Source organism: Penicillium diatomitis (genome assembly GCF_028827545.1).
Source record: "Penicillium diatomitis strain IBT 30728 chromosome Unknown utg000010l_segment0_segment0, whole genome shotgun sequence".
Classification (NCBI taxonomy): domain Eukaryota; kingdom Fungi; phylum Ascomycota; class Eurotiomycetes; order Eurotiales; family Aspergillaceae; genus Penicillium; species Penicillium diatomitis.
This window is the reverse complement of record NW_026623182.1, coordinates 1,231,573-1,242,824: the sequence shown is the minus strand read 5'-3', so window position 1 is coordinate 1,242,824 and position 11,252 is coordinate 1,231,573. Positions and strand designations below refer to the sequence as shown.

Below are 11,252 nucleotides of genomic sequence, written 5' to 3'. Positions count from 1 at the left end.
GACTTCCAGCCATTTCCCAATCAATCAGTCCCACTGTCTTGTCATTATCGACTTTACAGTTCGATTTTCATGGTTGAAGAAGAGAGTGAGTAATGCGTAGATGTGAATTTGGAGCAGGAAGGGTGCAAATGCAGTTCTTCTTGTGTCTAAAGGTTCAAGCTGACACTTGAATGAGAAGTAACTCTCACCAGCAGCCTTACTGCAAATGGGTTGCTGGTCTGTGGGATCGACTTGGAATTCAGCAGTAGTCATCAATGACCAGGCAGAGTGATGGATGTGACAGAAAAGTCCCACGACCCTCCCGCACAGAAACTCCTTTGTGATTAGCTACGAAGCCATCGATTGACTCAGGTTAAACTGAAACGAAGCTGGGGCGCTTGACTGGAAGCAGCCTTGGCACAAGTTCCAGGATGTTACCTTTCTTTGCCACCCAGGTATCTTGGGAAACAGCACGAGGCAAAACGACGCTTTGTCCAACTAATCAGGCCTCTTCATGTTAATTTCATGGCGCATACGTGCGCTCTCTTACGTTGGAAAATATCCCGGAAAATGGCTCTATAAAAAGGGCGTGACGATGTCTCTTCAATCACCAGTCTCTATTTCTCTGCATTTCCAAGTGCCAAAATCCTCTAAATTTACTATTCACTATTCTCAACCCCCTACTTGAACCATGGCTAAACTGCTAAACAATGTTCTGTGATATGGCGAGTGGATGAAAACTAGTGATGGTCCCTACGGCCTATATCTGTCCTAGCAACAATAAGGCAATAACATCCCCGCCATTCTCAACATCGATGACGATAATTTACAAAGCCCCACCGCTTTATGCTGCTGTCTCGTCTTAAACGTAAGTCGGATAGCAACTGAAACGTGTCTATATGCCTATTATGATGCTAGCTCTTTTAATACAAAGTCCGGCCTCAAAAATAGTCTTCCCGACGAATATTCTTGGACATCATAGGACATTGCCCCGGGACATTTTCACTCACTAAGTAGAAGTAATAGAAGAGAAGCGTATTTTGATGGGATAAGACGGCAGAACATATTTGTAGCGGTGAAGCAACACAGACGAATGAGAAACGCGGACAGAGCTTAAAAAATAGCAAACTGATGAATGCTACTTTAGACTTGAAGGATATACTTGAAGGATATACTTGAAGGACTACTCCGTAGATGACGATGTGACTGGGGAAACCCTGTCGCCGCCAAGATTAGGCGTCCTGGAACTAGTACTAAGCCTGCGCGGGCCCCGCCCCCGCCCCCCTTGCCCGAGGCTTCCGCCCTTAAGCCTCAAATCTGCACTCTGTAGTCCTCAGACTACTCACTGCTTGAGTGACCCCGTACGTGCTTTTGCTACAAGACTCTGCAAGTGGGAAAGAGAGAGACTCATCATCCGTACAAGGATGAGTACAACTAAATCATTCATGGAGCCTAACAAAGATGAATTGAATTGACTGACAATTTTGAGAGAACGGATGACAAGTCGGTAAGTCCTCACTGTAAATCCGTGTGAAGTCCGGACACCACACCAAGTCACCGACAGTCTAACCATCTCAAACATGGCGGGTATGTCGCAACATGGCCTACCTATCGGAGTCTCCGCTTCCTACTAGGATGTGACAAGACTGTTATTGGAATAGTCGCTAACACGACCTTTCAGTAAGCCCAACAGAACCCTTGGACCCTGAAACACAGCCACAATAGTCTGTTCCAATTTCCCAGTCCCTGCTCGGAGATTACTGTCAAGCTAGAATGACCAATCTGAATAGTCGGCCCCTTCACGCTCCGGCTCAAATGATGTCTGGACGCTGGTCTCCATGGGCGCGACTCCTTGATTCCTGTACTGTACATCCTACTCTAGTGCTCACTACCTAACCCAGTACTCAGTACTCAGTACTTACTATCCGAATTTCAAGACTGCAGGCAAATTATCAGATTGAAGCCGCAGGTTCATTGAAGAGGATGCCTGCTCAGACAAGCATATTGAACGGCTGTTCTTGTGTACAATGTCTTACGGGAGGAAAGAGAAATCACAGTCACCGTGGGAGATCAAGTCTGATCTTACTCGTTCATGTTATTAGACTCTTAGGTATGTCATCATGAAGATTTATGGGCACCGCATGGACGTAGGTAGAGGCTGGTTCCCGTCCATTTTGAATACCGAGTGACACTAACATCTTACCTATCATCGGTAACTATGTTCGTAACAACCTATGGGGTTCAGTGGTTGAACGCAGATAATGAATTGCTTCTATTACCTCGTTCCCGTTGTTTCAACATGAACCTTTAATACTTCAATACCTTCCACGACCCGGGTGTCAGGACTCTCGACTCACTGAATGCACCTTGTGCCCACGAGCCGGATCTCTCTATCTCTCAGTATGAAACTTGTATCCTGGACCATGACCGGTCCTAGCTTCTTCCTCCTTTCCATCCAGCTAGGAAGCCTAGCCCTCGCCACCGCAGCACCCTCGTCCACAGTGGTCAGCTACCTTTCCGCGATCTGGGACATCCCTTTCGCTAGCATGGCTGCCAGTGCGGTTGCCGTCAATCCAGAGGCGACCACCTATGAAGTCTTATGTCTTTCTGGCGCCCCAACCACTGACTGTCGCTGGACCACCCTCCCAATCACCTTGATTGCCGGCCCAACAACCGTTCACTTCAAAGTGCCCGTCTCTACCAGTACCTTGGTCCAGGACGTCAGCGTTATGGCCCGAGGGCTGATGACTATGGCGTGCGATTTCCCGCAACCCAAGACGATTACATGCACGATGACGGCGGAATTGACAGCTTCCCCCCGTGGGGTGACCTCTTCATTTAGCAGCAGATCCCTCGTCGGAACCATTGCCTCCGATAGGGTTTCATATGAGCCTCTAACGGTCACTGGGGGACTGGAGAAATTTCAGACTTCTGCCACTCCGGCGACGATGACCGCGGCTGCTTCGAATCTGGTGGAGCAGGTCATGGCGACGAGGATGCCGGTTGGGGCGGTCGTGGCTGCGGCGAGACAGGATCCCCTTTGACATGGTGATCAGGAAGCTCCTCTACTGTATTAGGGTTACCTAGTGTTGCGCCCGAAATAGTCTGCGCTATGTGACCTGGTAGTATCCCTGTCTCTCTAAATCTCATGCCTTGACGAAGGACTAGTGTGTAATACACGAAGAGTAAGGTAAATCTCGGACTGCTTTAAGAAGCCCTCCTCGGTAAAGGTACGCATATCGGTCTCGTTGGGAAGTCTCAACCTAGTAAGTGACTACCTAACTACCGCCCCACGGTAGAAGCAAATCCTAGCATAGCGTAGCATCACGGGATCTGGTCTATTCATCGTATGGTGCCAGATCTCCTCTGCGGATTCATGCTTTCAATCCGGGGTGTTGTCTCGGACTTTGATCCATGTGCACTGGCCTCGAGTGCTCCAATCCGTCCCGCTTCTGCGTCGCCAAGAGAAGTACGGCTCCTGCCAACGAAGGTCCACAGCCAACACGTCGATGAGGTGAGGTCGAGCTTGCTTACCGCCGCCAAGACCGGGCGTCCTCTCCTCGGGGCACGGGCACCGAGGCTAAGAGTCTAAGCCCGCGCCTTCGCCCCGTGCCCAGAAACTTCCGCCCAGCACTGCTTTGGTAATGAGCTCGTACTCGTTCTCAATACCTTTCACCTGTCACCAGTCTGATTACATTGCGCTGGGATGCAATTATGGAACTGGTCAGTATTGATCTACCTGCCTATCTTATCAAACTTATCCTGCTTCCCACTAGTAGGACTAGGATGTGTGAACCTAGAATTAATTTCCTTACCAACTAACATGATCCTTCAGTCAGCCCCCAAGAACACATTGACCCTTGACGCACAGACACGGTGGTCGGTCTGTAGTCTGTACTGCATCCCAATTTGTTCTATTCGCCTTATTACCCTGCGGCTCAAATGATTTCTTCGAGGCCTCGGCTTTTGTGCTCGATCCCCGAATCTCAACCACTTGAGACATGATATAAAATGGCTGATTCCCCCTGACGAGCTTACGAGCGCAGTATCGCATGAAGAAAGCCCGACAGAGACCGCAGTCACTTTGAGAGGTCAATTTTGATCTTGCCAAATATCTGATGCCCAGGTACGTTATCATTTCTAAGTTGCTTGCCCTGGTGAATCGGTTGTGATGAAACAACACATCAGAGACAAGTTTCTCACACGCACAGGGAACGCGCATACCAATACTATTCTCTTCTGGCTCGTTTCACTTTTTTCCCAACATTAATACCAGGATTCCTGAGCTGTCTACAGTAGGCTTCAAACTCCCGACCCGCCCACCTCACCTCGTGCCTGAATCATTATGACATTCACATCCGCAACCATGTCCGGCATCAGCCTCTTCCTCCTCTCTATACTTGGAAGCCTGGCTGTCGCCGCCGCAGCCCCCTCGTCCACGGTAGTCAGCTACCTTGTCGCAGATGATATCCTCGACACTTGGGTGGCGGCCAGCGTAATTGCCGTCAATCCCAAAGCAACTACCTACGAGGTCAAATGTGTCCCCAGCGCGTCGGCCAGTGACTGCAGCCTCGACCCTCCAATCACCTTGATTGCGGGCCCCACAACCGTCAACATTCAGATTCCCCTTTCTGAGAGTACCAGAGTCGGGGGTATTGACCTCGAGAGGCGAGGACTCATGACTATGGCGTGCAGTTTCACCCATTCTATCGAATCGATCACCTGTACGGCTACGGAGGCTATGACGGCTATTGCAAGAGGTGTCACCAAAACCTCTACCGGGTCACAGTCTGGATCTATTCTCCCGACGGATGCCTCGTATAAGGCTTTGACAGTCACGGGGGGATTGGAGAAGTTTCAGGCTTCTGCTACATCCGCCCCGACATCCGCGACTACTTCAAACCCGGCAGACAGGGTTATGGTGACGGGGATGCCCTTCGGGGCAGCAGTGGCTGTGGCCGCGGCCGCGGCGTGGATCTAGTGATTGGATCCCATGGAATTTGTGACCAGGTACTTGTTGAGGTTCAGCGAGTGAATCAAGGTGGATTTGGTTCGATGTAGCGGTGAGCCCAAGATGGTCTATTGCATACCTTGATAATATCTATCAAATGATGTCTTTATCCCACCTGATGCCGACGATGGAACGAAGGACTACTTTGTGTTTATTTTGATCAGTAACTCATTACTTTGTACAAGTCTTACCCTAAGAGTTGTCACCCGTTTCGTGGAGAAGCCACAGTTTACCATCATATTGATCGCAGTATTAATCCTGTCCCTGGCATAGATGGAAGCGAATTCAATGGATTATTGTATGCCGCCACCCATTGTTGTTAATCCATCCTATATAGCCCACTTCTAGAAATCTCCAAGGTGTATTGACGAGTCTGAAGGGGGTTTCTCACCCCCTACCGGGTAAGATGCCAAGCGTATCAACCGCGAAGATGACAACTGTGCGCAGAGTCGCTGATCACAAAGTCATATAATCTGCCTGGACTTTGCGATCTCAGAACGAGTTCTCATACCGCCTTCGAAACGTCAGGTTATTTTTTCCTTGTCTCAAGCCTTACTGAATGAGTCCAAATTTTCAAGGAAACAGGAGGGAAGGTGCGTTTTTGGCCAGTAAAGTCTGAGGGCGCGTGACCGTTGGGTGTCATCATGGATGTACGAGTTGAGTTTATACCCGCGCAGGGTGATTGGACCACTCGCAAAATCAATAAGACGAATGCCCCCTGATTTTTGAAGGGCACGGGCCCATCCAGACGGGCGATTGAGCGGACATACTCTTATGCGACTGGTAAAGGGCGATGTTATTTGGATAATCATGCGATGCTATCTTAGCGGTGGAGTCTGACGCGGTTAGTACTTCAATGTATATTAGTCTTGAGTTCAGGTTGCTTGGCATTTAGTTTAAGCTATTCGCCTGATGGGTCGAGAAGCTTGGCCCTCTTCAGTTAAAACTCAATTCTTAGCATATACGGTAGTGTCCATAGAAATGAAACTCCATAGCAGTGGTGTAGCGGCAACAACAGAGAGACTCCTACGTCACTTGAGCCCCATGAGAGAGCCACAAGCGCATTGAATATTCAGGCCGACTGCTCCTAGCACTGTGCTCGAACAAAATGGGATGGTAAGGACTTCGAAATCCGCCCTAAAACCAACCCTGAAGGTGTTGTCAATTGTCACTGTGCAGGGGCAGGCGTTTCCATGCTACCGAAGCTGCACTCACCTCCATTTGACCTTAATTTTCTAGCCTCATCGTGACTAATCATAGAATCAACATTGGCGCAAGATTGTATTCAAGCCTTTCAGTTTTGGGAAGAAACCTGTCTTTCTCGAATATCCTACATTTACCGATGCGTCCAGGATCTTCTGCGTGCATCTCCGTCGGGTGTCTCCAGAGTCAATTCTGAGACGACTCAGGTTCTTCTCCAGATCAGGCTCACATATTTTAGGTCAGCGCAAGCAACAACTGAACAAGGTTTGCCAATCTCGGGTCCGAAGCTTTCATTGCGCGTTCATGGGCAACCCTGCAGGATAGATGGCGGCGTATAGAACTGAACTTCGGAAATCCGCGATCGCCATGATCAAAGTGTGTTGAAACCGCGACTGTTGACGGCAGCACCTCCCCCGTCTACCCAGGATCTCAGATCTCCTATGACGCTCTATACATTCACAATTGTGATATTTCTGCGCCATCGTCGACAGATGAAGATATCGCATATCGATAGTTGTAGTGGTATGGCCTGTGTAGGGTCCGCCCCATACGATTACCAATTTCCACAATTGTGGACTCCCGACGATCAGTGCGAAAGGGTTCCTGAACAAGGCACTGGGACATCGAGACACTTCGTCTTTTCTCCGAGTCTGACGTGATGGTCGATCTGATATGTTAAACGGGACGTTCGGATCGTCATTCTGCGGCTCAGAAGAAGTCCATTTGCCGATTGCGATAAGCTCGTGGCCTCGATGATGGTACGAGGCCCTAATCTAGACGCTATGCAGCAGCCTTCTGTTGACCTCATCTGGCTCTGACAGACTTGCGTTAACTTAGGACACAGCTCGGATCAGAGAGGCTTGCTTTGATGGCCTCGGCTTTTAAATAAATGGTTATTTCTTCTTGCAAAGACTGCGGCTCAGAGAGGCAAGCGAAAATCTTCTTGCAAGTAATTGTTGTCTGGTCTCATCGGACTCGTCAGGTATGTCATCATTCATACTCGTAGAGGTGTACCTCAATTCTTCCGACAAGGATACAACGCACTGAACAAAGACAACTCGATGCAAGATCGAGCACCCCCCCAAAAAACAATACACACGTTCTATACTGGATGGTCAATTCTCACATCTGCTTTTCACACACTCCACTTCACCCTCGTTGTCGAGTAATCAACTCATCCCATCCTCACCTACATCATTCATACAAGACTCACATCCACAAACATGACCGGCACCGCTCTCTTGTTCTTTCCCATCCTATTAAACCTGGTCCTCGCCGCAGATCACTTTTCCTCCTCCTCCTCCTCCTCCTCCTCCTCCTCCTCCTCCTCCTCCTCCTCCTCCTCCTCCTCCTCCTCCTCCTCCACCACCACCGTCATCAGCTACTTTGCCGCCAGTCAAGAAACAAGCAGACAAGGTTTCATCTGGGCCACTCCGACGAGCATCGCCGCCAGCATCATCGGCACCAGCTCCGATGCAACCACCTACGAAGTCAAATGTCTTTCCAACGCTCCGATCAGTGAATGCAGCATCGCCAGCCCCGTCACCCTGGTCGCAGGCCCGACAACCGTCCGTTTCAAGCAACCCCTCCAAGTCACCGGGACATACGGGGATATTCGCATCACGGAACACGGATTCCAAGATATAAAATGTAGCTTCACGCACTATTCTGAGTCGGCTATGTGCACCAATACGCTGGTATTGACCGCTGTTGCGAGTAATAAGAGTGTGCCGACAACGACTGTCTTGAGCGGGCCGGTTGCTAGCGATAAGGTCGCATATCAGGCTTTGACAGTGACCGGGGCACTGGAGAAACTCAATGCGTCGGGTGGAGATGACGCAGGATCTGCGACAAGCACGAGTCATTCGAATCCAGCGGAGAGGGTCGTAGCGACAGAGATGCCGATGGGGGCGGCGCTGGTTGTGGCTGCGGCTGCGGCGTTGATTTAGAGACCGATAGCTCTCTTCTACGGTCTACCTGGTGCTTCTGTTTCTCTGTATCCAAGCAAAATGGCGTCGGCCTGATGTGGCGATGAGTCTGGAGGGGCTGAGACGGTCTGTTATGGGAGAATACCTCTAATGTTAGTGAACGAACGAAGTACGATTCATGTTTCAGGCGCGACTTCCGTTGTGATCAAGTTTTCATGATAAGTAAATATGTACTCTGCAAAATTATGTGCCAAAGCTTGAGGCGACCTAGGGAAACGTCCGCTTTCTCCATAATAAGATGTTCCACCTAAGTAAAAGACTGCCATTCTCGCGAAAATATGAATGGAGTTATAATGCACGGGGTTGGAGAAACCCCCTAAAAGTAACACAAAGATCGATGGTAAATCTAGAATCTAGGAATAAAGACGCCAAAACGCTTGCCTGCCATGATATGATAAAAGAAGGAAAAAGGGAAAGAATATCTCGAGAACGGCGACATTCCCAATAAAACCCTTGTTAAGCTTCAACACGTCGCCGATTTTGTCGTGTCTCGTGTGTTTTTCAAGAATGGAATCAAGCTTGTGCCACCCGTCCCGTAAAGCCCGGTAGCATTGCTCTCATTCAACCCGTCTACCTGAGCACTCGCCGTGGCCAAGTTGACCGTGTCAGTCGCTTTAATTTCTCGAGGGGTACAATTGCGAGCTGGGATAATGATGTATCGCGACACCATTTGGATATGAGCATCACGGAACGATGTCAAGGCCATGACAGCGGCATTGTACGCTTCCCTTAGCGAGGAGCCTGCCGCTGTGGTCATCACAAACGACCGAACGTTGGAAAGAGCTGAAAGAGCTTCCAAAAAGCGTTTGTGTGGGGCTGGCATGTAGTTTCTCATATCCTTTGAAAGTCAGGATGTTAGCGAACAGGAGAAAGCTTGATAAGGAGCGAGCAACATTAATGCCATGCTTAAGTCTTACCTGGATGTAGCTCGTGCCCGAGGATTTCATGCTGGTGCCTCCGGTGGCCGAGTGACTCACTCCCAGGAAAATGTCGAATGTCTGGATCAGGGAGCTTTGTGCGTTACTACCACCGCTGTACTGATACCACTCACCCTCACCCTGGCCAACGTCGTAGAAAACACCATTGGGCAAGCCAGCAGCGGCCATGTTCTTGCTACCAGCTAAAAAGGGCCGAAGCTGATGGAAGAACACATGGGGCTGGTTGTGTTCGTACATCCGGTTGAGGGTTCGTGTCAAATCACCCAGTCCGTCGGTAAACCGGCAGAGCAAGGCTGTCAATCGGGGTACATCTTGAACAGTGGCAGCGGCAATTGCATCGAGCATCAACGGGACCAGTCGTGCGCCCTTGGCCTCAATAGCCACTGAGATCACCATGAACCATTCCTCATCTTTTGTACCGGTGAAAGACGACAAGACAGATAGATGATCTGGCTCAGTCAGATCGGTCTCGGTTGTACTGGTGTAATTCCAGAGCGTCAGTGCTGCGTATGTCGCGCAAGGAGGTAGTTCAAGGTGGCGTGAGATCTCAAGAAAAGGCTTCGAGATACAAGCAGGAAGAGTCTGGGAGAGACATGCGCATTAGTAATACGTCGTGGGCGAAACCTAGTGTCTTGAACACGAACACCGCGGAAAAGGCGCAGGTCCCGATATGCAGGTCTCAGAAAGTCATGGACAAGAGCGGGCAGGAGAAGACGAGCAAAAGAAAGATCAAAACAATACAAACGACAGGCGGAAGTGAAACAAAGCGGGTTGAGTTGAGACGAATACAAACAAGATGGGTTGGAACAAGACAATCTGAGCCGAATGTGGCAAATAGACAAAACCGCCATGAAAGCTCATCAATCACTAACCTCTTGAGGTCTTTCACCTCCCCACACATACGCATGTGTGAAGAAGCTCAAGATCGAGTATGCACGACGAAACTCTGCCTCTGACTGCAGCCATGTAGTTTCCAAGACTGGCAGATCATCAATGAGCTTTCTGATCTGACCAGCTCTAATTAAATCCGGCAACTGAGTGACAAGCCTCTCCCAAGGCGCATAGTAGCCATGGGGCAGCGCCTGTAGAGGGAGACCCGTAGGCAGGAAGCCATGCACTGGTGAGACAGCATAGTCATCCAGATTGATGGTTGGAGATGAAATCATTGTGCCCGTTGAGATTGTGAGTGAATAGGGGATATTGGTGTTGAAATGTTGAAGATTTGACAAATATAATAAACGCTTTCCTGCTCGGAAGGGTCTGGGGCAGACCGGCACAATCAAGCTAGAGAATACTGCGAGGCGGTAACGTGATGGTCAAGACGAGGTATAAAAAACAAGATGATATAGTCTCAAATATATAGAAGATACTTATGTTGATGCGCCGCGCTAAGAAATGTTTGCCCTCTCTCCTTTAATGCGGTAATCGCCCGGCTGGCTTCGGGGTCTTCTATACTGAGCCGGATCATGGACGGATAAACTTCCGTGTTCCGGGTTTGCAATGGTGGGTAATTCCGTCATGGCATTAGCCAAATCACTCGGAGATAAAAGACTTTGGTGACTGGATATGAAGAAATCTCAAAAGATTTTCTGTAATTCATTGATTAGATATCTGTTCTATATATCATGACCCTCGTGAGGAGAGGGCGTTGAAGTTCATGCGAAAAGGCCAAAGGCTGGGAGAGGAAGGCCACACTTAAGGGCACGATATGACCGCAAGAAGACCTTCCTAAATCACTATCAACAAGAGCTTCGGTCGACTTTCCCAGCGCAGGGAGGGTTTCCAGGTACATTTACCGCTTAGATAAATTCCCGCCGGTATCTCTTTTGGTAGCGTGAGTCTGGCTCCAGTAATTTCGGGATATATCTGTATACTGGGTTGGGGCCGGATCTTCTAGGTGGATCTACTTCCGTGATCCGGATATGCCAAAGAGGCCCCGTCATTGCACCTGTCAAAGTACTCGGAAACAGGTGTCTTCGACGAGTTAATAGCATTATGAAACCATATTGACAATGGACCGACCAAGTGTGATGCTCATCTAGACATATACAATATAAGCAAACACTCGTTACTCGTTAGGCCGATGCGTGGGCAAGTACGAGCCTATCAATTCAGCACGTCCTATGATCCTAT

The 11,252-nt window shown here is 49.3% G+C and overlaps 4 protein-coding genes across 4 annotated transcripts; 3 read left to right on the top strand and 1 right to left on the bottom strand.

Annotated features, from left to right (window-relative positions):
* Positions 1-2,381: 2,381 nt before the first annotated feature.
* N7539_007449 (uncharacterized protein) lies at positions 2,382-3,023 on the top strand (the record flags this gene model as incomplete). Its single annotated transcript, XM_056937050.1, has 1 exon — positions 2,382-3,023. One exon carries the CDS (start codon positions 2,382-2,384, stop codon positions 3,021-3,023), a length of 642 nt encoding a protein of 213 aa, XP_056787849.1.
* Positions 3,024-4,345: 1,322 nt separating this feature from the next.
* Positions 4,346-4,960, top strand: N7539_007448 (uncharacterized protein; the record flags this gene model as incomplete). The annotated part of the gene is made up of 1 exon (XM_056937049.1): positions 4,346-4,960. The coding sequence occupies one exon, from the start codon at positions 4,346-4,348 to the stop codon at positions 4,958-4,960; it is 615 nt and encodes a 204-aa protein (XP_056787848.1).
* Positions 4,961-7,416: 2,456 nt separating this feature from the next.
* On the top strand, positions 7,417-8,142 carry N7539_007447 (uncharacterized protein; the record flags this gene model as incomplete). The annotated part of the gene is made up of 1 exon (XM_056937048.1): positions 7,417-8,142. One exon carries the CDS (start codon positions 7,417-7,419, stop codon positions 8,140-8,142), a length of 726 nt encoding a protein of 241 aa, XP_056787847.1.
* A 502-nt stretch (positions 8,143-8,644) lies between these two features.
* N7539_007446 (indoleamine 2,3-dioxygenase) lies at positions 8,645-10,285 on the bottom strand (the record flags this gene model as incomplete). Its single annotated transcript, XM_056937047.1, has 3 exons — positions 8,645-9,019; positions 9,099-9,701; positions 9,992-10,285. The coding sequence occupies 3 exons, from the start codon at positions 10,283-10,285 to the stop codon at positions 8,645-8,647; spliced, it is 1,272 nt and encodes a 423-aa protein (XP_056787846.1).
* Positions 10,286-11,252: the final 967 nt, after the last annotated feature.